General features: G+C 39.0%; 1 protein-coding gene and 1 pseudogene across 1 annotated transcript in view; both read left to right on the forward strand.

Annotated features, from left to right (window-relative positions):
• ABCA12 (ATP binding cassette subfamily A member 12) overlaps positions 1–26,280 on the forward strand; it is a 167,053-nt gene that overhangs the window by 38,177 nt on the left and 102,596 nt on the right. The window contains exons 3-5 of the mRNA XM_036022884.1: positions 14,356–14,509; positions 23,734–23,825; positions 25,874–25,971. Coding sequence (XP_035878777.1) covers positions 14,356–14,509; positions 23,734–23,825; positions 25,874–25,971 — 344 coding nt within the window. The remainder of the gene's footprint in view (positions 1–14,355; positions 14,510–23,733; positions 23,826–25,873; positions 25,972–26,280) is intronic.
• LOC114495740 lies at positions 22,696–22,769 on the forward strand (annotated as a pseudogene).

A 26,280-nucleotide genomic window follows, 5' to 3' on the forward strand; every position in this document is an offset into this window, starting at 1 on the left:
CTTTTTTAACTTGCTGAATTTCCTTGAAGAATTAACTGAATATTTGCAGTTGGAAAAGCCAGTAGTTGGGACTTTGTTATGATCTTCCCACAAGGCTCCAGGCTCAGAATCAAGGGCGCTTTAAGTAAGTTGAGCTTTAACAGATAAAGAGTCAGGCCCCAGGATAGTTCCACAAATCAGCTGAATAAGCAAATATGTAGCGAGCATGTCAATCAGTTTGAACAGTGAGATGACTTTCAGAAACCTAGAAATGATTTAAAAACATATTTATTAATAATTCAGAAAAATGCAAATAGATGGCACACATTTGTCCACAACAAGTTGGAAGGGTTATGAGAAACTCTGGAAGGACTCAATTAAGCTTGGTAATGGGGTAAACACGACAGCAGATGATGCTCAATGGAGAGAAAGACGGAGGTGATATACAATGAACAGTTTGGAGCCACACATTTAATGAGTTCTGAATTAGCCCTGCCTCTCAGGAAGAGAGCTTCCCAGCTAGTGTCTTACTAAACATGGCCAGGAGGACATGGGCAGAAATCCTAGGTCAATGAGTTACTCGCCACATTTGCAAACAGGGAGGGGATTTATCAACAGAGAGAGCATTGTTATAAAGCTGTTTTGGAATTGGTCTGCAGGCGGGATTACATTATAATGAGTTTTCTCTGATAACTAAAACCTCCTAGTTAAGGTCCAATGTAATTCTAGTATATTATCATTACAGAGAAAAGTGTGTGAAGTATTTCAAACACATTGGCAAGCATACAAATGACACAAACATTCATGTATTCACTACCTAACTCTCTCAAACCTGAATGTTTTTATGCATATTTCTCTCAGAATGTTGTTTTGTTTAAAAGAAATCAAATATTAAGGTGTCATCAAGGCCCCTGTGGAGACCTCCCAAGTCAATTTCTCTCTCTTCCTTCCGGCTTCCTTCTTTTTTTTCTTGAAGGAAACAAATATCATAATTGTTTTTATTTAATCTTTATTGTATTTTCATTACCATTTAGTCCCCTTATATGTCCTCCCCCTAGCAATCACCACACTACTGTCCATATCCATGAGTCCTTTTTCCTTCTTGCTCAATCCCTCCACCCCCTAACCTCCCCCCACCACTCACTGTCATCTGCTTTCCATCCATGAGTCTGTCTCTGTCTTGCTTGTTAGTTCAATATTCTCATGCTTATTTTGTATATTTGCACTACATCTTTATATACATGATCACTTATATAATACTATCTTGAAGGGTTTTGAAAGATTCTGTGATTTCTGGATTTAATTGAATTTCATTGTCGTTGAGAGAGTTGACTTTTTCACCCCTTGCAGCCTGGGAAAGTGCCCACCATGAGGAACTGCAGCATCTCAGTCAGAAAGTATTAGAAAGAAGCTGTTGTAGGATTTGGACTTTGGGTGATAATTGAGGAGGATCCTTGGAAGCAGGGCTTTGTTCTTAAATTGGTGCTGTCAGGAATCAGGGACAATTCAGTGATTCTTGCTAGAAGAGTGACTTTGAAATTTCCTTGTATATAGCATGTCACATAGTTCATTTTCCTCTTGTCTTATTAAAAACTGTGTTGCCCTGAACCTTCATTTTATATGTCTCCTAGTACAACTGTATGTGTTTGTCCTAGTTTTATTGCGATATAGTTGACATATGCCATTGTATTAGTTTCAGGTATACAACATAATGATTTGACATACATATATATACACACAGAGTGAAATGATCACCACAATAAATGTAGTTATATCTGTGGTTATATATATACATCTATATCACATGGTTACAAATATTTTTTCATGTGATGAGAACTTTGAAGACCCACTCACTTAGCAACTTTCAAATATACAATACAATATCATTAACTATAAACACTATGCTATATATTAAATCCCCAGCATTTATGTATCTTAAATGAAAGTCTGTACTTCTTGGCCACAGATTTTTATACTTTACATAAATGGTACCCCATTCTAGAATCTTTTATATTATGCTTTTTAAGCTGAACATTATGGTTTGCTCAGCATTGCATTTTGTATGTTTATCTCCATTGATTTATGCAGCTTTGGGGTACTCATTTTGACCCCTTCTTCCTGTATAGATGTTTCCCTATCTATCCGTGGTCTTTTGATGAGCATCTTGGTGACTTTTTAAATTTTTTTCCAATAGGACCGTGATGGATATTCTTTTATGTCTCTTAGGCACACGTGCACATGTCTCCAGGGTACATACCTGGAGCTATGCACAGTTTAAACTTTGTCAAATGTGGTCAAATGCTTCCCATATTGGGGTTACTAAGTTCCTTTCTCCCTGCCAGAGAATAAGGTTGCCCATTGCTGCATATCTGCCCCGACACGTGATGTTGTCGGACTTTTTAATTATTTGCTGATCTGTTAGGTATAAAATAAAAGCTCATGGTCTTAATTTGTATTTTTCAGAAGTATTTTCTTTTCAGAGGAGATAACCTTCCCCTGCCCTATTTTTTGTTAGTTTTTTTGTTCATTACATTACACATATAAGTGAAATTATATGGTACCATATTTTGTCGTGTATAATGAGTACCATTTTGCCCAAATTTTCGAGGGAAAAATAAGGATGCACATCATACATGGGTGTAATGATTACGTACCATGGGTATAAAAATGGGTATAATAATGTATAATGCATACAAAAATGTGGGTGCTCATTATGCATGGTGAAATACAGCATTTGTTCCTCTTTGACTGGCTTATTTCATTTAGCATAATAATCTCCAGTTTCATCCATGCTGTCAAAAAAGGTAAGAATTCCTTCTTTTTATGGCCAAGTAGTATTCCATTGTGTAAATGCACCATATCTTTTTTGTCTGCTCATCTGTTGATGGGTACTTGGGCTGCTTCCAAGGATTGGCTATTGTAAATAATGCTGCAGTGAACATGGGCCGCATGTATTTGATTTAGTTTTGGGGGTTTCTTTGGATATATCCCCAGAAGTGGAATCCCTGGGTCAAAAGGCAGTTCCGTTTTTAATTGTTTGAGGCAACTCCATACTGCTTTCCATAGTAGCTGCACCAATCTGCATTCCATTTTTCTTTGCATTCTCCCCAGCACTTGCTGTTTGTTGATTTATTGATGATAGCCATTCTGACATGTGTGAGGTGATGTCTCATTGTAGTTTTAATATGCATTTCTCTGATGATTAATGAAATTGATCATCTTTTCATATATCTATTGGTGATCTGTAGGTCCTCTTTGGAGAAGTGTCTAGTCCTTTGCCCATCTTTTTAATTGGATTGTTTGTTTTTCGGTGTTGAGTTGTATAAGTTCTTTGTATATTTGGCATATTAACCCCTGAACTTTTTTCTTAGAAAAAATAGAAAATACTAATTGCTGTGTTAGTAATTTTGACTAGACAACTTAGGAAAATACCATTGGGGAATTTTTCTCTGCTTTTTCCCCGCCTTCCTTTCTAATGAGATAACTTTGATGAAAAGCGGTTGTACACTGAGGGAAGGAGAAGGCCAGTAATATGTTGTGGGTTACAAAGCAAGTTACAGGTCGCTTAAATTGTCTCTCTCTGATTGGCAGAGGTCTTGGTAAGGGAATCTTTGGTTTAGGAGAGAGTCAAGTCTGACAAGATGATGAGCTTGCTACCTCCTGGCAGCACTACCTGAAAGAAAAGTTTGCGACATTCATTTTCCACCGGCAAGCTGTCACATATATCATCTGTAAACAGGCGAATATGAATACTAAACACCTAAGTATTACACACGCTGTTGATGGGTGACAGGATCCGGAACGAGACCCTGCTCTTCCCAAGTGAATAGACCATCTGTTGAATTAGCAAAGTTACTGAGCTTCTGCCTTTACGGGAGGTTTGTTTTTTTTTCTTCCCCTTTCTATACAATGATACTAGCAATATATTTCACTGCTTTATTTTTATACCATAACACATAACATTCTCTGCAATAGTAACTGAGTCATTTTCTGAATTAAAAAAATAGTTGTTAGTAACATACCTCTATAGACATAATTATTGAGATTTTTTTCTCTATATTATTATTCATGGTGGGTTACTAAGATCACCATTTGAAAATTTTTCTTTCACTTGAACAATGATTGAAATAAAAAAAAAAAGAAAATTTTTCTTTCCATATATTTTTATTTCTTTAGTTCTTAATTTAAAAAGCTATTTTCATTGTATTTTTCCATTACTATTTATCCTCTGTATACCCCTCACCCCCTGCAATCACCACACTGTTGCCCATGTCCATGAGTTCTTTTTCCTTTTGACTCACTCCCTCCGCCCCTAATGTCCCCTCAGATCTGTCAATCATAATTTTGATTGTATATTAAGTACCTCATACTTCAACATGCTAATTTACTTTTACAGGAGATTCTTCTGTTTGTAATTGTTGTGATGGATGGGTAGTCTAGATTTATTCTGCATGCCTAAGTGAGGAAATGATTCATGGTAGAGGGTTGTGGCTGTACAATAAATAATAGAAGGATGCTTTTAAACTCTTGATCCAGTCCAGTGCTTCACTCATTAGAGTAATTTCTAAAATTTCTGCCAATACATAGCTTCTGGCAACAACTCCAAAGTTAGTCTAGTGACCAGAAGGGCAAAGATTTGAGAAGATGAAGGGGCCATCTTTCCGACTAACCACCAAGCAACTTTACACTGTTTTCATTGTCTTGTTTGGAATTCTGTACACCATCCCATGATGACGGTGCTTCAATTTGGCCGTGACCCTTTACTAAGGGGGTAAAGGGAGAACAGCTCATTGGTTTCTCCCCAGTCTTTGTCTCCTGGTGGCACATGCCTTCAGGATGGGTCACTCACTCCTCATTAATGATGGGTCCCTGGGATGGTGAGCCACTTTCATTGGTGCTCCTGCTCTGGCTTTGAGTCTTAATGCACTAAGACTTATCAACAGTCACCTCACTTCCTTGGCTTAACTGCAGTAATTGAGCAAGCCCCTTAGTGGGGCAAATACTCGAGTACCCACTAAAGTACAGTTCTTGTTGCCTAAGAGGTATGATTTCTCTCTGCCGAGAAAAAGCTGTGCCTCTCCTGGCACATGTATTTATTTTTATTTTATTTTATGGACACTGTAAAGTAGGGAAATAATCATTTCTTTAGTTTCTTAGGACATTCAGATTCTCATTTGCAGCCAGCATCGGATGACATGCAGGCCCTTGGTCCCTATTATTGTGCTGGCTTTATTTTTCCCCTCCCTTGTTTGTTCTCATTCTGATTTCCTCATTACCTAATTCTTTCCCCATTATAGCATGTGTACCTTTATAAGCCTCTCCAAATCCTTCTGGCATGAAATTCCCTTCTCCAAGCAATGTCTCAGACAACTTTTGCTGTAGGACTCCCATGAATAAATGCTGAGGTGCTTGCTGAATTACTATAGCTAAGCCAAGTTAGTGAGGTGGCAGTTTATAAGGAGTTTTAGTACGCAAGGACTCAAAGCAAGATATTTCCTTAAGTAAAAAGTTTCCTCCTGAGGAAAAGATGAATACATTTTCATTTCCCAGGTCCCTTTTCAGTTGGGAATATGTGAGATCATGGGTTAAGGCACTCTTTCCTGAAGTGTGCCCCATGGAATATTGGTCCCCAGGATATCATCCAGGGCTACCTTAAAAAACAGGAAGAAAAAGAAAAAAGAAGAAAGAAAGGAAACAATATTGTGTGCTCATATATGTGGAAATGTGAATCAACCAAAGTTATTCAGGATTTTTACTGAAGAACTTCTCAGAGTCTTTAATGTGTAAATATATTCCCCAGAATTCAGTTCTGGTTTCCCCAGAACTGAAGATAAAGTTTAGTTTCCTGAACCCATTTGGCTCCGGAGTCATTTATTTATGCAAATCCCAATGCTCCCCTGCTTCCACTCCCCCAGCCTCCAACGTTGTGATGGGAGAGGATTTAACCCTTCGTTTTTTCCTCCTAGGGCAGGCTTGCAAGTTAACCACCTGGGCGGCTGGGTAACATGCAATGGGGTCCACATTGCAGCAGCCCGTCCCCCACAAGTCAGAACAGACATGGAGGCACGGAGGAAGCACGACTCCTCCAGAGCAGCCCCTCCAGTTGCTAGATGTTAACGGATGTTGCCTGATCTGCCAAAAGGAGGCAGAGTCTCTGGGAGGGGCTGCAACTGAGGGGGCTCAGCCTGGGGCTCTGAACCCACGAGTGCCAGCCCAGCTATTCAAGCCATGCCAACGTATACCCTGCTCCCCATCAGCCCTTGCTGTTTATAGGGCACTTTCCTGGTTAGTCACGTGTAGGGAGAGTTAGGGGACTAAGTTTTATAGGAAGAATGTCCTGCAACAAAATAAGGATTTAAGGTTTCTTTTCTTTTCACTTTAATTTAGATTTAAAAGGAAATAAAACAGTTGCCAAGGTCCAGTTTGCAAATGGCCACGGCAGGGAGATTTTTTCAAATGCATTTGTGAATCTTTGTTACCGAAAGATAAGTTTCAGAACAGCAAAACGTTAGTCACTATCGGGCCGGTCCAGCAAGGCAAACAGACCCCACTCACCCAAGATGAGCACAGGACTCAGTTTTCCTTGCCAGGTAGGAATATTTTGAATTGAATTAGTGAGATGTGTATTTTTAAACTTCTCCAGATTCAGTCTACGTGGGAGTTTTTATCTGGCATGTTTGTGTTACTGTTCTGTCTCCAAACCTTTACTCAAGCCATTTTGTTTATAATTTAAATAGATTAGGCCATGGTCTTCAGAGTCCTTCACCCAACAGGGTCTCCTTAATGTTCAGAGAGGAGGGAGGCCCAGCCTATTCTGGAAACTCACTAAGGAGAGTTATAAAGCCCTTTAGGCTGACGTCAAGCCAGACAGGCGCTTTAACATCAAAGAGATGCATCCAAAGTGATAGCAAGGTCCTCAGTCCAAATTACCTCCTCTTCTTATCTTAAAAAATAATAATAGTCAGGGCACATGCCTGGGTTGCAGGCCACGGCCCCCAGCAACCGCACATTGATGTTTCTCTCACTTTCTTTCTCCCTCCCTTCCCTCTCTAAAAATAAATAAAATCTTTAAAAAAGTAGTAACAGTAATAAGCTAAATCTATAAAGAAGGCAGGAATCTTTTTCTGCTTCTTTTGTACCTGCAGTGCCATAGCCAAAGTCCCTATGTTATCTTCACAGGGACACTTTTTGCATCTTCCATTGGCTGTGGCACTTGAAAGAAACCCTGAGGGATGTGGGGAATGTAGGAAAGATCCCAGCAGGTAGCACACCATCTGAAATGACCCAAGGTTTGTTCTTGTTCTCTGTGGCTCTGTTCATTAAACCTATACAGATGCCAGTCTTCGGAGTATAAGATCTCCTTACGTAATGCTTTAAGAGTTAGGCATCTTGCTTCAGCCCTCGCTGTCAGTGTCAGAAACAGTCTACCTTTTTGCCAATGGATTTGAACTTGGAAAAGCACCTGCACAATGAAGCAAGACTTGCCTGGGGAGAATTAGGAAGAATGTGTCATGGCACCACACCCACTAAGCAAGGTGTAATTGAAGCACTACACCAGTTGACACAGGTCCATGTTATGAATTAGTAGGGAGAGAAACACATCATGCAATACTCCTAACCATTCACTGGCTCGAGGCGCAGAGACGGGAGACCAGGCGGAGCAGCAGAGCCCCAGCCACCACATGGAAAATAAGACAAATATTGCAACAGCAGTCTGATGAGCAATGGTAACTCATGATTCTCCGGGGCCTTTCCTCTTCTACATTTATAGTAGCTTACACAAGCTTTATCTAATTAATCTTCTCTGTGCCCTGTGAGGTGGCAAGACCCATTATCCATAATTTCGTGGATGTGGAAATAGAGATGGAGAGAGGTTAATTTACCTCTGGTGATTCAATGAATCAACAGCAAAACCAGAAGTGCTGTTTTTCAAATTCTCAATCTGCTCAACCCAAAATATACTGAAACTCCGCTGAAGAAAATGTTGTTTTCATTAATGTCATATATCGTGTAGTTCTAGCTGTATCACTGGCATTTTATTGTTCACACGACCTTGAGCAAATTGCTTGTTCTCTTTGAGGTTATCTGCAAGACGGGTATAACACTTCTCTTGCCTATCTTTAAGACTGTCATGGAGCTCATATGAAATTATGATTGTTTAATTTCTCAAAAAATGAAGTTTTTAAACACATTTTTACTATTTATTTTCAAATATGTTACTTTTATACATAATATTTCTGAAACTCTATAAAAACAAATGACTTCTACCTACATATTATTTAATGAAGGTGTGATGAGCTTTGAAACCAGACTTTCTCTCTATCCCACTCTCTCTGTCTCTCTCTCTCACACGCGCACAGACACACAGACACACAGACAGAGGCGCACTATTAACCCACTTCCTTTTCTTTAGTATTTAAATGAAAAAAAATCTTAATAGGAGAATGAACCTTACTTAGCACCTTACTTAGTACCAGACACACAGTATCTGTTCAGTGAATATTTATTGAATAAATGATCAATGGATTTACTTTGTGGATAATAAATTCACTTGTTGAAATTATGGATGTCAATGCGTAATAGCTAGATTTTTGAGGAAGCCAAGATAAAGAGCCTATACCAATAAATGCTACTAGTTTTGTGAATCAGTACCAACCCATCCATTTTTATAAGGCACATGAATATAATGAATTGTACTTACTATCTCCACTGATATCTTTTGATCTTACTATAATATTGGGACAAAATTTAAATCTTTGTCCAACAAATAATAAACATAAAGATGTAGATTATGCTAAAGTTCCAAATCACACAGTATTTCTGGGTAACCTCAAGAGATGTATTCATTTATTGATTCATTTATTAATATAATTAATAATTGCTTACAATGAGTCAAGCACTGTGCTAAGAACCATGTAAGTTATTTTTTTCATATACCTAATTCTTTATCCATCTCTCAAAAAAGTACAATTTTTTGAGCTAGTGTTCATCTGCAGATCCAAAGTCTTATCAGTATTTAACCTTAGCCTAAGGTCTCTTTGGACCACAAAGGTTTTTTAAAAAGCTTTATTCAGAGGGACTGGAATCAGAAGTGTATTTGATGTGACCTGGTGATGGGCAGGGGAACAGGACCCGCCCCCTCTGTCCCCCCTGCCCCGCAGAGAGCAACCCATCCTACAAAAGGAAGGTACATGAAAAGGGTAAAGGAGAACAGTGGCAGTCCTGTGGGTTCCCGATACAGCATTCTCAAATAACTTGAAAGACTAGCTTTATGCCTCTGATACTTTTAATTATGTCTTTAAAAATGTAATTGGGAACAAAATATGCTAAAAACCACAAGAAGGATAAAAGAATTTACTTCAATAAAATATGCTTCTGAGGTTAATTTCTTTTTCCATATTTTCTTTATTCATATCTGGTTACCTGATTATTTGAAGATGATGTTTCTGAACATGTTCATCTCATTTTGTATTCTTGTTATGATGGCAATTTTCTTTTTTGTGTGGTGTTTAACAAGGAGTCTTACCATTTGTCTGATTAGAAGCCTTGATACTTATTTTGCCCATGTGGACTCTGCATCCAAAAAAATTAAGAAAAATATAATCCCCACATGAATAACTTTATATTTTTAAAAAGCCAGATATTTCCTTTTAAGATTTCTCATTTATGTCCTCACTGGAATAAAAACCAGATTCTTTTCACCTGGAAACACAAAAATACCACCTAGGTTGTGTTCTGACTTGCTTTGATAAAAACACAAAGAAACACAGTGGAAGTTCTCCAATTCTACAGTTACTGTAATATCTACAAATGTCACCCAGGCAACCTACAGAAAGCTTCCTGAGCCTAATGGTGTCACATGGAAGTGGCTTCATTACTGAAAAGACTGTGATATTTCTTTCTTTAATAATGTAATAAACAGAAAGTAGCACTTCTGTAGACAACGATGATGAACAATGTGCTCCTGAATTTATTATGGAAGTGGGTATAAAAATCCTTCTCTGCTGGTGAAGAAGGAAAAGGAATAAAAAAGGATGTTGGAAGAATGCGTTGATGAGTAAGAGATAGAGAGGTGACAGGGAGGAGGAGCAGGAGGAAGAGAGAAGGGAAATTGGAAGCAGTAAATGAAGGAGGTGGTGAGTGGAAAGCAAAGAAAAAAGATAGGGAATAGAGGAAACGGGGTATTCAGTGGATTAGATGAGATGGGAGAGCAGGAACAGGAGTGAGAACAAGAAATGCACAAGGCAGGAGAGGGAGCGGAATGAGTGTGAGGAAAAGTCATCCCTCCAAACGTCAACAAAGGGCAACCAGTAGGTCAAATCCAGCCTATGATCTTGTTTGTAAATAACGTTTTATTGGAATACAGCCAGGCCCGTGGATGTACATGTTGTCCGTGGCTGCTTTCATGATACAACGCCACAGTAGAGGAATTGTGGTGGAGACAGTAGATCGATCGTCTGTAGCCCAAAACTTAAAATATTTACTTTCTGGCTCTTATGAAGAAGTTTGCAGTCGAATCTAGTTGTTTTCAAACTTTAGCATGCAAGGGAATTGCCTGGAGGGCTTATTAAGGTAAAGATTGCCGCCCTGCCCCAGTTTCTGATGACGCATACCTAGAGTGGGATCTCACATTTTTATGTCTAGTAAGTTCCCATGTGATGCCGATGCAGTTGGTCCAGGGACCACACTTTTAGAATCACTGCTCCAGTCTTTATGTTATGTCACACTAAGATTGTTCTGAGTGAGGGTTTGTGTGCAGAGAAAGGGTAATCAAGCTTGCTCTCTCTCTTAGGTAAAGATAGATGTATTGCTTGATATCACAATTGTTTACCAAGTTTCTATTGAAAAAAACCTTTAGAACTGGATTGTTTGTAAGGCTGGTTTCATTCTTAATGAAGAATAAATTTGATTTAGTTGAACTCTTAGGTCACTGAGAGTTTGTTCCTAAAAATATTTTATAGTCTGGATTGAGTCAACTCCCTGAAATAACATTGGTTTCTTTCAATGTCATTACTCCTCTGCGTCAATAATGTTGACTGTATTCATTTAATGAGGGTGACCTTTCCCCTCCCATGGGTGACTCCTTAGATAACCTCACTGCCTCTGCCTGGAGCCCATAAAAAATTAAGCCATAAGGGCTTGGAATTTTGCTCCTCACCTAGCCCATCTCACTCCCAGACTACACTGGAGTCTTCTGACTCTAATTTCCTCATGATATTGCAAGTTCTTCAGTAGCTTTTCTCCTAGAGATGGGATAAATATTGTCCTGGGTGTGAGACCTTTGGAAATTATGATACCAAGGATTTTATCCTGCCTGAACACGCCATCCGAAGATCCTGACATTCCCCCCTCCCCCCTCCTTCCTGCAAGTAGTGCTGTGGTTTGCACAGTTAAGACCTTTATATGTGCCCTTAAACCTGTGCTCTGCCTGTGAATTTGGGCAACCAATTATGAGCCTTAAATTTGCATGATTCATGCTTGACCCATGAAAGTTCGGTGGGGAATAAAGAATGCTTCTCTGTTCCCTGCATCGTAGGATAGAGGAAGAAAGAGGAGTGTAATTTTAAAACCTGAAAGTGCCAGAGACACCTTCAGGATAGAATGAGTTCAGCTCAGTGTTAGCAGCTCTCTCAAACGTGTGAGGGTCTCATTCCACCCTTGTGCTGAGTGGCTACTCCCTTGCACACATAACTGAGATGCACCAGATTGAAAATGCATTTTTTTTACAAGAAAGCTTCAACAGAGTTTAATATTAGTTGATTCTGCCTTAGTTGTAGAGGATTTGTAGGTTTTGTGAAAAGTTGATGTGTATGAAAAAATATATTAGAAATATCAAAGAAGGATGGGTGATGTAAATGTATGTTACATGCTTAGTGCAGCATATGGAATACAGGAGATGCTTAACAAATCAGTGCTATTGTTGCTGCAGCAGGTCTCTTTGTCTTTGATGAGTGTATGGTTCTTGAAAAAAAAAGGTGGTAAAATAAACAATGCAAGGCAGTCCATGCTCTGCATGGCACGGTGTTAACCGAAACTTGTGCACATCCAAATCAATCCCTCATTTGCATAAACCCATTATGGCTGGTTGAATATGAATTATCTATATAATTGTACAAAGTATATACAGCCTGTACGTTGAAGATCAGGGGAACTTGTTTTTAAAAAAATCCTGAGAGGAATTTTCCTGTCAAGTAGGCATGTATGTAATTAACCACAGCAAAGAATATTGTGGGTTTAAGTTCTTTCCCAGTCTCCTCTAATAATTTGCAAATTGCAATCAATGTCAGAAAAAGTAAAATCAGATGGAATGTGCTGCCTCTTCCCAGGTCTTTTTCCCATGACATCTTCCGTCTCTTTCTCTCTTCCTGTTACCACATGGCTTCTCTTGAGCTTCTGCTGTTTTCAGCACTGCTGGGCTCAGTCATACCATCACCTTGATAAGTGGCACAGAACAGAGGGGTCAGTGTTTTTGTTGCCATGCGATCTGCCATCCACTTAAAAAACTCACTGCCCGTGTTAGGGATGGAATAGGAATAAGCTCATTTGCCGACCCACACCCTGAGTAAGCGGCCACAGTTTTGATTGGTGTAACAGGGTGGAATACCATTAGGAATGAAATTCCACTGCAGAATTGTAAAGGTCACGCTGCATGCAGTTCACTTGGGCAGGATTTTGTTAGAGAGGGATGATGTGACATGCTAACAGGCAATTTGACTGCCATTCTCCAGCTTATGCAAGAGAATGTACTACAATAAAAATATTCCAAGTTCACGGCAATTTTCACTTGGGTGTAATATTAGGAGAGACACTGACCTTTCTGGTGTCAGAAGCAGAAACTGCTTGGAAGGAAGTACTGAATAATAAGGTGGATTTGTCTTTCTAATTTCTTCTGCATTTTCAAACCTTTGTTTCAACTGGTATGGTTTTATGTATTAGTTATTTCTATGACTGCTATAACAAATCACCACAAACTTAGTGTCTTAGAAACAACACCAACTTATTATTTTACAGTTGCGGAGGTCAGAAGTTCAAACTTTAATCTTAGCGCTTATGGTGTCTGTAAGGAGACATTGCCCTGGAGGATCCAGGAAAATCTGTTTTCTTGCATTTCCCAGCTTCCAGCGGTCACCATTTTCCTTGACCCTTGTCACTTCTCCACCTTTAAAGTTAACGGTGTCACATCTTCCAATGTCGCTCTCTTCTTCTCTTCGGGCAAACTTTCCTACTGACTCTTCTCTTTTATCTCCAATTTTCTTTCTTCGTGTGGATCTGTATGTAAGTTACATGAATAAGATATCTATTTATTATTCTCTCTGCTAATATATTAATTCATACTTAGCCATGTCACTCTTTTCTTTATTTTTTTAGTTTCTCTTCTTTCTTTTTTGAAGTGAAGGCAGACATTTTTAACAATGAAAACACACCCTTTTCAACAGATTCATGCGGAAATTAAAGTTTTGCTTTTTAGTCTTCAGTTTGGAATTACAGTTTCTAAATCTGCCGTTTTAGAAAGCTCAGTGTCCCCGTGCCCCACCCCCCTTCCAAAGGCGGTCTCTAAAATTTCAATACCAAAACTAATTGCAGAAAGAGTTTAACTTCATAGTTTGCCTATTGCCCTGACTCATGTGTTTGCCATTTTCATATTTCATAAAACAAATGTTAAAGTAAAGGTTTCAAAGCCCTTTACTCTCATAGCTTGTTTTCTGTGACATTAGTATTGAGGAAAATCTGAATATTCATTCACACCATTATTATTAGTTTTTAAATAGAAAAAATACTGTGTGCATAGGATAATTAATTTTGCTATTATATTAAATTTTGAAAACAAAAATATTTCCTGGTAGCTGGAAGATTGGCTACATTTATAATGACTTTAATTATAAAGGACGATATATACATTGTGGGAAAAAATCGTTAATATGTAGTCAAATAAAAGTAAAAATCACATGAAATATACTACCTAGAGGAAAAAATCCCTAAAGAATTTTGTATATGCATATATTAATATATTTTAAAAAGATTAGGACTATTCTGGTCATACACTTTTCTAACTTGCTATTTTTAATTAACAATATATTATAAACATTTTCTATATTATTTAATATTTTTATTGGTTGCATTGTCTTCTATCATATAGATATACAGTAATTTGCTTTGAAGACACTCTAGAAAACATTTTTGCAGCTATTTCCTTAGAATAAATCCCAGCAAAAGGAGTTCATGGCATTTTTAATACTGCTGGTGTAAAAGGGACCCAAACAGTTACAATGCAGAGGGTAATTTCACAAAACAATGTTACTGCTTCTCTTTCCCTTCCTGGGCAAACGTCATAGTGATGTAATTATTGTTTGTTTGTTTGTTTGTTTTTAATTTCAGGCTACCTTGCTCCTCGAAACCTCCCTAGCACCGGCTTCTTCCCATTCCTGCAAACCCTCCTCTGTGACACAGACTCTAAGTGCAAAGACACACCCTACGGCCCACAGGATCTGCTCCGCAGGAAAGGCATTGACGATGCACTGTTTAAAGACAGGTAGGGGCACTTCCCAAGTGGCTCAGTTGTTTGAAGAGGTCAGACCTTATATCCTTATGAGGTATCCAGAAAGCTATTCTACGTTAGATATGTAACTTAATTCTACATATCTACCAATGGGATGCTGCAAATATGAATGGATGAGGTGGTTACTAGCTGGAATTACCATGTGTATGTGGGATCAAACATAATCTACTTTGGATGAATTATCCAAACTTTGCTTTTTAAACTGTGTGCCCAAGGCAGTCCTCGTTGACTTCCCTCAAAGATTCTCTGTCACACCTCAAGTTGTCAATGACATGTCGCCCTGTGGCTTGATCATAAGCATAAGATGTAGGGCGATGTCAGGGGTGTGATTTCCTGGAAGAATAACATATTTATATTGCTGTGTGGTATTTCCATGTATAACAGAGACCAAGAAATGCAAAAAAAAAAGAAATGAAAGTTCTAGAGCAGACTCACAGATGGAGAGCAGATAACGGCTTGATGAAGGGAGTTGGGGGTGGAGGGATTGAGCAAAAAGGAAAAAGGACTCGTGGTCATGGCCAAGAGTGTGGTGGCTATCAGGGGCGGAGTGTAAGGGAACTACATGGTAACAGGAAAAACACAATCGAGATTAAATAATTAAAATGTAAAAAGTGAGGCCAACATGTGTTTTAGTTTATGGTGCAAGAGGCGGCTGAAGAATAAAAAGAGAGAATCTAGACTTTTTACAATCTCAATTTTCCACCCTGGGATTCTAAACCTAGAGAGACCCCGGGAGCCCACCTGTCTGTAATGGTAAACAATATTATAATCCGAGCTGACCAGTTTGAGATCAGTTTGGCAGAGATGTATTTTTAAGTGCCTCTCAACAAAAGTTTATATTGGACTATACTCAGAAATATTTGGTTCCCAAATTTTAATTTAAATTTCTTGGTGTATTGCATCATTTCTCCTTTAATCACCTCATCATGATTTTGGCCATCAAATAACATGAGTGACACTTTAAGACGGAGCAACTACAAGCTGTTTAGCATAAAATATCAACATGCCAAAAACTGTCATGGGAAATGACTTGGGACACACATAATTGTTGGGTTGTTAATTCAATTGGCTTTGTTGTTTTGGTAAGTTATTTAGACTTGATGCTTAAAGCATTCTCATGTTCATTCAATGACTTATTAATTTATACAAGCAGTAATGACTAAGATGTTTCTGTGTGCCAGACATACACTGTAGGCACTGCAACACAGGTGAATTAGATAAATTCTCGGCCTATTTATCACTTTTACTCTAATGGAAAAACAAGCAAACATAATAAGCAAGCAAATAAATAAGCAGCATAATTACTGATAGTACGTGTGATAGCAAGAAGATAATGTAGGTCAAGAGGTCAAAGTTGAAAGGTGGGAATTTAATTGAGTGGTGACGGAAGGTGGCATTTAGGTAAAGACTGACATGGAGAAACCAGCACCTGCGTGTGAACATCTGGAACAGATTGTTCCAGGCAGATAGATAGCCGATGACCCTGAGGTGGGGCAAACACGACCATTTAGAGGAATAGAAAGTCAGCTAATAGAGCTGCAACGCAGAGAGGAAGGATGAAAGTGGTAGGGAATACGTTGAGAGGAACACAGGAGAAACGGCATGCACAGTCTAACATGCAGGGAAAGCAAAAGGATTTGCATTTTATTTGGGGTATGAAGAGAAGCCATTGGACAGTTTTAGGCAGAGAACTGATGACATATCGTCTACAAGACGAACCTGTTCGGCATATGTTGTACAAGTGTCACCTCCACTCGCAGTAGTTGTAGTTCTCTTAAGGAGACCAAAAGCTAATGAAAGCCTACGATCTCTTGTGTGGTCACTATAGAGGTAAGGTGGCAACATGGCATCCTTGGTCATTCAACCTGCTCACGTCACAGATGTGACGTTTCTCTATGTGAGTGGCGACTTAGGCATGATCTACACCTACGTTCCGGCAGGGGAGGTAAAATATTAAATCAATAGCAAGCATAGGAGATAGTGCAATGGAGAGTGCCAGAAGGAGGTGGAAGCTAGCACCCTCCATACCCAACTTTCAGCTGGGGTAATCAGGAGGTGGGACTTAAAATGAACATTTCGTGAACCAAGCATTAGAGAAGATATGGGGAAAATTAATGTCCACTGTTTGTAAACTAGATTACAGCTCTGCCTGGGCCTTCTTCTTTACTTTTTGTTTTTAATGAAGAACTCAGCATGAGGGAAATAGTTAGCAGTATATAAGAAGTATATGAATATACCTCCTCCAAAAGGATTATTTTTCTAGGTAACACGATAGAGAACCAAATTCATGAGAGTTGCCTGAGATGGGCTATTGAGTTAGTTTTGCAACTCTGATTCAAGTCCAGGTTTATTTTATCCTCTGTGGATTATATTCTCTAGACAGCTGACCATATCTGCTTTTCAAATTTTTATTCCGTCCTCCAAATAGATTGTCTCGCTCAAGCTGTATACTCAGTATTTTCTCCAAACTACCAAGTAATTGGAGCTTAATTTAGAAAATTACGTACAATAATAAAATTGCATTAATGATATTTCCCACCATGCTATCAACTCTTATGCTTTATACAGCACGCAGGGAAACTGAGCGTGGTTACTGCGTAAGCCGTTCCACTAAACTGCTTCCCTTTGGTGAAGAAAGATTCAGCAGCATAGCCTCATTAAGAGACAAAACGGTCTTCCTTTTCTGTTTCGCAAGTGAGGCTAAAAATTCCATCTTTGGCCTCTTCCGAAGAGGCCCACCATGCTTATTGTAATAGGATGCTCTCTGAAAGACAGGACGGTCACACGGCAGTCCCTCTCTGCTGGCCAGCTGCCCAGGGTGCTTTGATGTATTTTGGCACTGGCACTAGCCTTCTCCTTCTGTTATTAAATTCAGACTTCTCTACGCATTAGCTTCAGGATGAGGGGCTTTAAAAATAAAATCTAACACTCTACTCAGCACCGACTCTAACTAGCTGTCTGAAAAAAGACACGATCGCATTTGTGGCTTTCTTGCTCATTTGCGCGATGAGGAGCCCACATCACAGGACTTGCTGGTGTGGTCCTTCCTCCCTGCCCTGCCTCCAAGAGCACCTCAGAACAGTGGGAGACCGGGCTGTGCTACTGCTCACACAGCTGGCGAGTGGCAAAGATCGTCCTCCCCGGCTCACAGGGTCATTATCTGGAGAAGCGGTTCTGCATTCCTGCAGATCCTGTAGGGGGAATGCCTCTGTGGGTTGGCTCCCCATCAGTGTCGTGTCAACACTCATCCATGACCCGTGGTTTCCAAATTCAGATCTCTGTTCCTATCGAAAGGCTCCCGGAGAACTTGAAACATAGCTAATCAGATTTTGTTCAGGGATAACTTTAAACTGCTAAGGATTTTGTTTAGTATTTAAAAATATGTGTTTAGAAACTGACCTGAAGATATTATTGGGAATGTGAGGTAACAGGAAGTGGAGAAGCTTGTGTCCTCATTTGACTATAAGGACGCAGTAGGATATATAGGTCAAATCCTGGACTGAATTAATGATAGAGTAATTTATAACCATTTAGTAAGAATTTTAGTGAGTCTTCATGTAAAAATAAAGGTTAAAATGTTATTGATCAAAAATCAAAGTGGAAGGATGTCTTAACCGCCATGCATATATTTATTCAAAGTCTCCCCTAATATCAAATATCTTAAGACAAAGGAACATACAAAGGTATTTCTAAATCTTAACATCTCTATGTTAGTTGTTGATTGTTAAGTGGGCAGGCAAGATTATATTGAAGCGTGGATGACCCTGAAGAAATAAAGTCAGGGTGAAATACAAGAAAATAGTGAAAAAACAAATCAAACTTTTCTATAAATGACCTCTACTTGGTGGCAGGCAGGAAGCACAGTCGCGTCAATCACTGATAGGCCCCCAGTGCCATTACAGCATCCTCGGGTTCATCCTTTGTAGTGACAGGTCAACGATGAATGTCACCTGGACACTCATGAGATCAAAGTGGGTCTAGAGCACATCCCGCATCTTTTTTTTAAGTGTCACTAGGTATTCATATAATTCTAATTATGGGGGAAAAGGGGAAAAATAAATAAAGAGTTAACTAATCCTTGGAGGAAAAAAAATGAATATCAGGATTTTCTTTCCAGGATTTGCCATATGTGTCCTTTCTGGCAGGTATTCCTTTTATAGACAGGCAGAATGTGCACGGCACACATGGGTACCACCTACACAGGTAGTCTTTCCACCCGCAGGAAACACAAAGACACCCAGGAAAAGTGCATAAGATGCTATAGAATTTATAGAAATGTGACATTTCCCCAATGTAACTGTTGGTTGACATGTCTGAGAAGCAGTAAAATCTACCCTGGGCCTGTTTTCCCTTCCAGTCTCTTAAGTTTCACATTTTGAATCCAAGAGGTTTCTTTTATTAACTTCCATTGCAAAATAGAACCCTTTGAGTACCACTGAGGCAGAATCTATTTCTTTAGCATCTTAAAGGAGAGGCCCTGAGCTATCTGCCTTCTATTCTACATGTGACTGTGTCCAGTGAAAGTAGTTAAATGGTGCTGTGGGCCCCTTGAAGATTTGATTCAGGTTTTCTTGTGATGCAGACACCGGCCCTCAGTGTCCATGCCATTATGGATGAAATGAGACATTCACACGGACTACTGAGTCTGGTAGAGAAAAAGGAACAGCATGGCTTTTCTCTCAAGGGGAGCAAAATCCTTGGCCCTTGCCATGAACGGTCTTTATTGGGTTTCTCTGCCCATTACATGATGGTCCTCATTTACTATGCACAGGTTCACTTTAGGTGGTTACCTTTCACAGAAAACAAAGGAGCCAATGCCACTAATCACATCACAGAAGAGGGATATTTGCAAATGGAAAGGCAAAAGTAGTTGAACTGGTTACATTCATCCTTGGGAAGTTTAGCATGGATTTTAGGAAGTTACTTTTCAGTAAATGTCCTCAATTCAGGGTGAGGGAGTTTTTTAGCAAGAGCAAGACTCAAAGTGGCCTAGGCACACTGCAGGCCTGATTCCCCACGGGAGAACCTATCTGTGAGTGTGGGTTCTGTGCATCTCTGAGTGGGAGCTGGGCCCATGCAACACAAAATGGTTTTCTACATTCTTGCATCATCTAGAAGGTTGAATTTTCTGGACTCACATTATTTTATATGCTGGATTCAGGGACATCTAAGTTTTGCATAATGTTCTAAAATACCTCTAAGAGGTATTCAGTGTGGGATAGGTTCTCTGAGATTTCCTTAGAACTATTCAGGGTTCCTGAATGGGACTTGTGTGTCTCCTGAGTTGATTTTAGGAAGGGGATGTAGGGGTGAGTTATCATAGAATAAATCCACATCTGTCATAGCCTAGATGAAGGTTTCTGGACCTCAGCATTATTGCTACTTGTGAACAGATAATTCTTTTTGTGTGTGTGCTGAACATTGCAGATGTTAAGCGGCATCCTTAGCCTCTGACTCTACCACTAAATGCCAATAAACCAGCCCCTTCCAGTTGTGACAATAAAAAATATGTCCCTAGGCTTTGCCAAATGTCCCGTGGAGCTAAGGGAAGGAAGTGTCCACAGTTGATATCCACTGGCCTAGTGAAAAGGTAAAGGAAAACATTTAAGGTAGCAAGAGGTTTAAGTTAAAGTTATGATTGTAAAATCTTGCTCTATAAGAAGCACAGATGATAACTCTGATTTAGCAGCCCCTGTGATGCGTTCCCATTGTTCCCGTGCATGTTTTTACTTTAACTAATACAGTTAATGCATAATTCCTTGTTTTCTTATTTGACTTGCACATTGTATTATATATGGTGGGAACTTAATACTTATTGGTGAGTTAATGAATGAATGTGGTGGATACAATGTAAGATTACACATTAGAGTCTGAGGTGTCATCCCTGGGATTTTTCCTCTTTCAAGGACCTTTGCAGAACCAGATATACAGCAATCGAAGGCAGACCAGGCTATGTAGAAAAAATGCTTCCATAGCTATCAATTCTTTCAAGTAATAGTTTTTATCACCTAGTATCTAATACTAGTCATATGCTAAACACCCTAGCATCTGCCAACACACGCATTATAGAGTTTTCTGAAGAATTGTAAAGTTGAAAAAGTAGACTGATAAAGAAATTAAATACTAAAATTAAAAAGGTGTTACAAAACCCTGGTTGAGGTCCTTTGCCTCATCTCGTCTCACAAGCCAATGCTTGCAAGTTCCAGGTCTGTGAGTAATAGGGGTGCATCTGGTTGCTGTCCAGAGATGTTGAAGGTTCTAGTGTTTTAGAGGGATTATATGTGGAGCATAGATGCACAAGCATGGGACTTCAGCTCCTTACTGATGGGTGAGGCTGTGTCTGTGCATCATCTCCTTTTGTGGGTGCTTTGACAGCTAATATTTTGGTGAGTGCCTATGACAGGGCCCAGTCAGGCCCCTGATAAGCACATCTCATAGAGTATTCACAACAACCATGCAAGGTAGCTGTGCCATTCCTCATTTGCCAATAAAGGAGGCAATGACTGAGATGTTTTAGGAAGAGGCAGAGCTGGGATTCCAAAGATATTCTGCCACCCCTCAGCAGTACTGTCGCTTTTTATCTAATCAGCCATCTGATCTTGTGGTCCAGCACTGCACTAGGTGTTTGGAATAAAAAGATGGGTGAGACATGGTGCCTACTTCCAAAAAAAATGTCACAGCCTAAAACGGAAAGGTGGTAGGAACAAGCAAACAAAGTGGTATAAAATACATATACAAAAGTTCTTAATTGTGTCAAATAAAAAGGGTCCTGTTTCTCTCCTCTCATTTGAAATGTATAGTGCGCTGTCTGTAAGCATTGTCATGCTAATCACAAAGTTCAGAGACAACCATTATTAACTCAGTAAGACTATCTTCCTGCCTTCGTCTTGTAATTTAATGGAGAGTTAATGGAATTAATTACATTTGCTTGGGGGAAGTAGCTGTATTTCAACTTGTAGCTTTAATTTACCTTTCTACCCACACTACTTTCCGTTTTACATTGGTTTTATGGTTTCCATTTTAAAAGTTTAGAAACTAGTTGTGTGTGTGTGTGTGTGTGTGTGTGCGCGCGCACGCGTGCAGTGGCAGTGGACACACGCCATCATAGCTCATACCGTAAATGCAAAATAAAACTGAGGACGACTTGCAGGCAGACAGACATTAAAGCACACACGATATCCTGAGCTCTCACCCCCAAACAGGAAGAGCCAAGACCACACAAAAGGTGACAGGCCACCTCCTCCCTTCTGTTATATGCAAGTCATTCACTGGTGACCATGGAATCCTGGACACTTCCTGCTCAAGGACAGGTCCTGTTAGTAAAGAGGCCACCTTACCCGGTGACCAGCCATTTTACTGTTGAGCAAATTCAGAACTGCTGAGCCAGCAGCCTCCTGGGGAGGCATGAGCTTGTTTTCCTTCGGTGTTTCAAGAGCAGGTGTAGTTTCAGGGCTCTCAGCTGACTGAGGGAAGATGGGAAAGGTGTCCTTTGCGGAGTGTATGCAGCTTTTGCTTCTCCAAGCTCGCTCACACCTTCTTAGTTTCCCGTTGCCTCTTCTTTTCTCCCCCCTCCCATTTATTATGCAGTCTTGTTTGGCTCTTGCTCTTTTTTCATTCGTTTTGATCTTTGTCATTCTCCCTTTGGTTTTTGTTGCTGTCCCTAATCCTTAAAATTTTTATGAAGGCAGTGTTTCCTTATATTTTCAAAAATTGTCGATATTCAGTACTCTTCCTTATAGTATTTCAAACTGAACTAAAAGAAAAAGTTGATAAAAAGAAAACTGAACCTGACTTTTTCAAATTTTCTAAAACTTCTGTATGAGTGAAGGGAAAGGGTTCAGGTCAGTTCTTATTTTATCTGAAAGCTTCTCATCCAAATAGTCAGCATAAGGAATGCGAAAAGACTTAGGGAAATACAGTCATGGTCATGAATAATTCAGATATACATTAAGAATGTAGAACTTTTGATGCAACCTGCACATTTTAAAGAGAATATTGAAAAAACACTAGGGAATGAAAACAAATATCACCTCTTCTTATCATGTACAGTAAAAGGACACACTGAGAAAAAACACAGGTGTTTTTTTTTCCTTTCCAATTACAAATCACACAGTACCCTAAAACCAAGATTCAGATCTTGTTTCTAAAAAGTAAGTCAAAAGACTATACTTTCAGGGATCATTTCTATAGTTTGTTACTAAAAAGGAAGTCAAATTGAACCACAGTATTACGTAGAACTTCTTGTTTTTCCACTGTTGTCTTTTTATACCATCGTCATGTAAGAACAACAGAAAATTCACGAACTTTTAGGAAGTGTGAAAAATATTCATGTCCAGGTATCCTGACTGATTTTACTCTCGAAATATATATACATCTATTTCAGGCAGTTCCTTTAGGTATATCGAATTTTCAAGGAAATATGATATCCTCATTTTATAATAATCAACTAAGCAGGAGGTGAATTTTTTAAAAAGAGGGTTATTAACCCTCTTTTTGGGGATGGCCACAAATATTTTCTTCCCAAAGCTGGTGTGATCATGTACAAGGATTCCTAACAGTACAATGTTATTATTATTGTGCTGATATATTCAGTGTCATAAAAAATCAGCCTATATTGTTATTCCTTTAACACACTGGTGCCTCCTGTAATGACACAAACCATAGTGCCTGGAATAGATTAAATACTCAACAAATGTGCGTTCTTTTCCTTCTTCCTTAACTGTCTTACAAGCATTTATCTCTGACAGTCTTCAAAATTCCATCTATAATTTAATATACAAAATTTGTTTTTCTTTTAAAGTTGACAAATAAACAGACTTTTGTTTCCATCCCTGAAGCACCCTTGGACTCTTATCTAATTAAAATCCATCATCTTTTTGAAAGAAAAAGTATGTATCATAAATGCTTTCAACATTTAGCTCCAATGCCTTAAGAATAATTTATTTTTTACAAGATTAAGTAAAAACAACTATTTTAAACCTCATCTATGTCATTTTCTCTGAGTAAGATTTAGTTTGTAGGATATCTTATCCATTTATTGGTGTACAGTTAGGTGAGCTCTTCCATTAAAATCCTGGAAAGTAGATGAAAAATTTGAAAGTTTTCCGAGAGCCCCAGGATGTGCCACATGACACATTGCTATAACTAACTGAAATTAATGTGGGCAAAGTTATAGAGTTCTTGCTTTTTTTCTTTAGTGCAATTCTGAGAAAGTCATCCAACCTGCAGAAGGACGGCAATTTATCACTCCAGAGCACCAAAGCTCCAGAAAGAAGACATGCATCACCAGGTAAGTTAGCCTCTTTCGCCGAGTTCAGAACAGGTCTTTGGAACAGCCAGTAAAGGTCTACTATTTTAAATGGTTTATACTTTCAGCTTTTCAGCGAAGATGGAATTCCTAGAATATTCTTATAAGATCTAAATGTTTACTATGGTTGCCTAAGTGTGGAGGTGCAATTATGCAAAATGCTCAAGAGTAACTGCAAATTAAGTTCTTAGTGAAATACTCTCTGGGAGCAAAAGCCTAGTTGGTACTAATGTGATGTTGCGAATTGCACACTTTGCCAGAATTGGCTAAGGACTCTGTAGTTGTTTGTGCGATGATCCTGGGATGGTAAGAAAGCTCAGAAGTCAAAATTATTGGGTGCAATCACAGGTATTCGTGCAAACTTTCCACCTTACAGATGAGGAATATGGGCCTAACGAGGTTGAGTGTAGAGACTGGTCCTACAACAATGGCCAGGCTGGGACTCTTTCAATTTGAGCCTTACTCCTCCAACGCAGCACTCAGAATCACAGTGGTTCTGTGTGATTGTGTTCTTCCTTCATTCATAGCAGGCTCATGGCCCATAAAGTAGTGTTCAGAAGGCCCAGAGACTGAGATTTCTGAACTTTACACCAAATGATTCTGATGCAGATGGTCCTGAGAAACACTCAGTAGAAGCCACAAATTGAGAATAAACTCTTGAAACAGTAGGATGGTTTTACCTACATTTTATGATATTTATTGGGTACCTGCTATTGAGTCCCCATGGTGTTAAGTCTTGGGGTCATATTAATGAAGAAAACAAAAACTCCCATATGTTGGAATGTGATTATACTTAGGGAAAAAAGAGAATACCATAAGATATTTAAGATTTTATGACATTAAATAACATTCTAATACAAGACACAGACAAAATGAGAAAAATCCTGTGTTAATGTGGTAGGAATACGGTAGTGAGTGGTTTTGAGGAGTTGAGCTTCTGCTGTAAATGATCTGTTTGGCTGAATATGCCAAAGCACAGTAGAAATAAGAGCATAGTGCTGTGGTCCAGTAAGCTTTGCTTTGCTCAGAAGCCACATATTATGTTTCTCACCTTGGCCAACCATCTCACAAATGCGTTGCCTTTGTCTAGAGAAATTAGTTGGTAATTAAAAAAATGTATCAGGGTGACACTGGTTAATAATACTATATAAGTTTCAATTGTACAATTCCATAATATATCTGTATATTGCATTATGTATTCACCACAGTTGGTAAAGTCTTCAGCCCCATGAGGACCATAATAAAGCATAGACCCTAATGATGATGGGTCAATGTGTCTTTCTTATGATACTAAGATTCTTTGCTGTGAGAATAGCAAAGTATTTCTATCCAAAATTTATAATATTTAACAGTCTGGCTTAATGAACTTCATGCTATAGATATGAACATACTCTTCCAGCTAATGCTCCTAACCCAGACCTGTCCACCGCATTCCATATAGTATGAGGTCACTTCGGGATTTACTTAAGTGGAATGTACTGTAGTCTGGACTGATTGCTTTATCCCATTTATATGACCCGAAATATCATTCAGAAACCACTTTGGGGAGGAGAGAATTTATGATCCTAAGCAGATTTCAGCCTCCCAATTGAACAATTAAAGATGAAACTATTATCACCAGATGTGCATTGGCAGATCCTTTGAACAGATGTTGGGTGTGCTGGGTCTGTGGGGCTGGTAGAGGCACCTCACATCCCCTTGGCCTGCACAGAAATTTCAGGTTTACTATGCAGGAATAGTGGTGATGAAGTTTAATGACATAAACTGGAATGAAAGCAAATCACATCTGAAATAACTGAAAAATAACCAAGAGCAGACCAAAACCACCACAATTTTATGTGGGGAAAAAATAAACATTATGGAAGGTACCATTTTGCCATATGAAACTTTTGTGGCCGATGCATATTTGAGCACATTCTCGTTGTGGGGTGCATGAGGGCACAGTGATACATATGGATTCTTATGTGAACCTGCTCATTTGTGTGCATGTGTTTAACATCTAACCTATTCATTCTTTCTTTCTACTACAGCCATAGTGTTTCCCAGTTCAAGTTCTGATTTGGAAAGTACTGGAACGGATACTTTTAATGGTAGCGAAGTCCTTGCCAGGATCCTTGATTTGGAAAAGGTAATTTCACTCCATTTTGTAATGAACTGATAATAAAGAACAGTTGGACAAATACCTCTTAAGTTAGGAAATGGATCTCCCAAATAGGAAGAAGTCTGGGCCATCTTTCCCATTTGGAGTAATGTCTCAGGAAGAGTCTTTGCTTGGGAGCTCTTCAGTAAAAAAGCTTAAGTCTGAGACTTCTGAATTCCTTCAGGTCTTGGATATTTATTTACTTCCCTGTTAAGTCCCTTAATCAAACTTAAGATTTTCCTTAAGAAATAAGGCAGTGTTACATGTAGTCTTTTTTATTTTCGTAAGCAGGAAAGA

The sequence above is a fragment of the Phyllostomus discolor genome, chromosome 4, assembly GCF_004126475.2.
Source record: "Phyllostomus discolor isolate MPI-MPIP mPhyDis1 chromosome 4, mPhyDis1.pri.v3, whole genome shotgun sequence".
Taxonomy (NCBI): Eukaryota; Metazoa; Chordata; class Mammalia; order Chiroptera; family Phyllostomidae; genus Phyllostomus; species Phyllostomus discolor.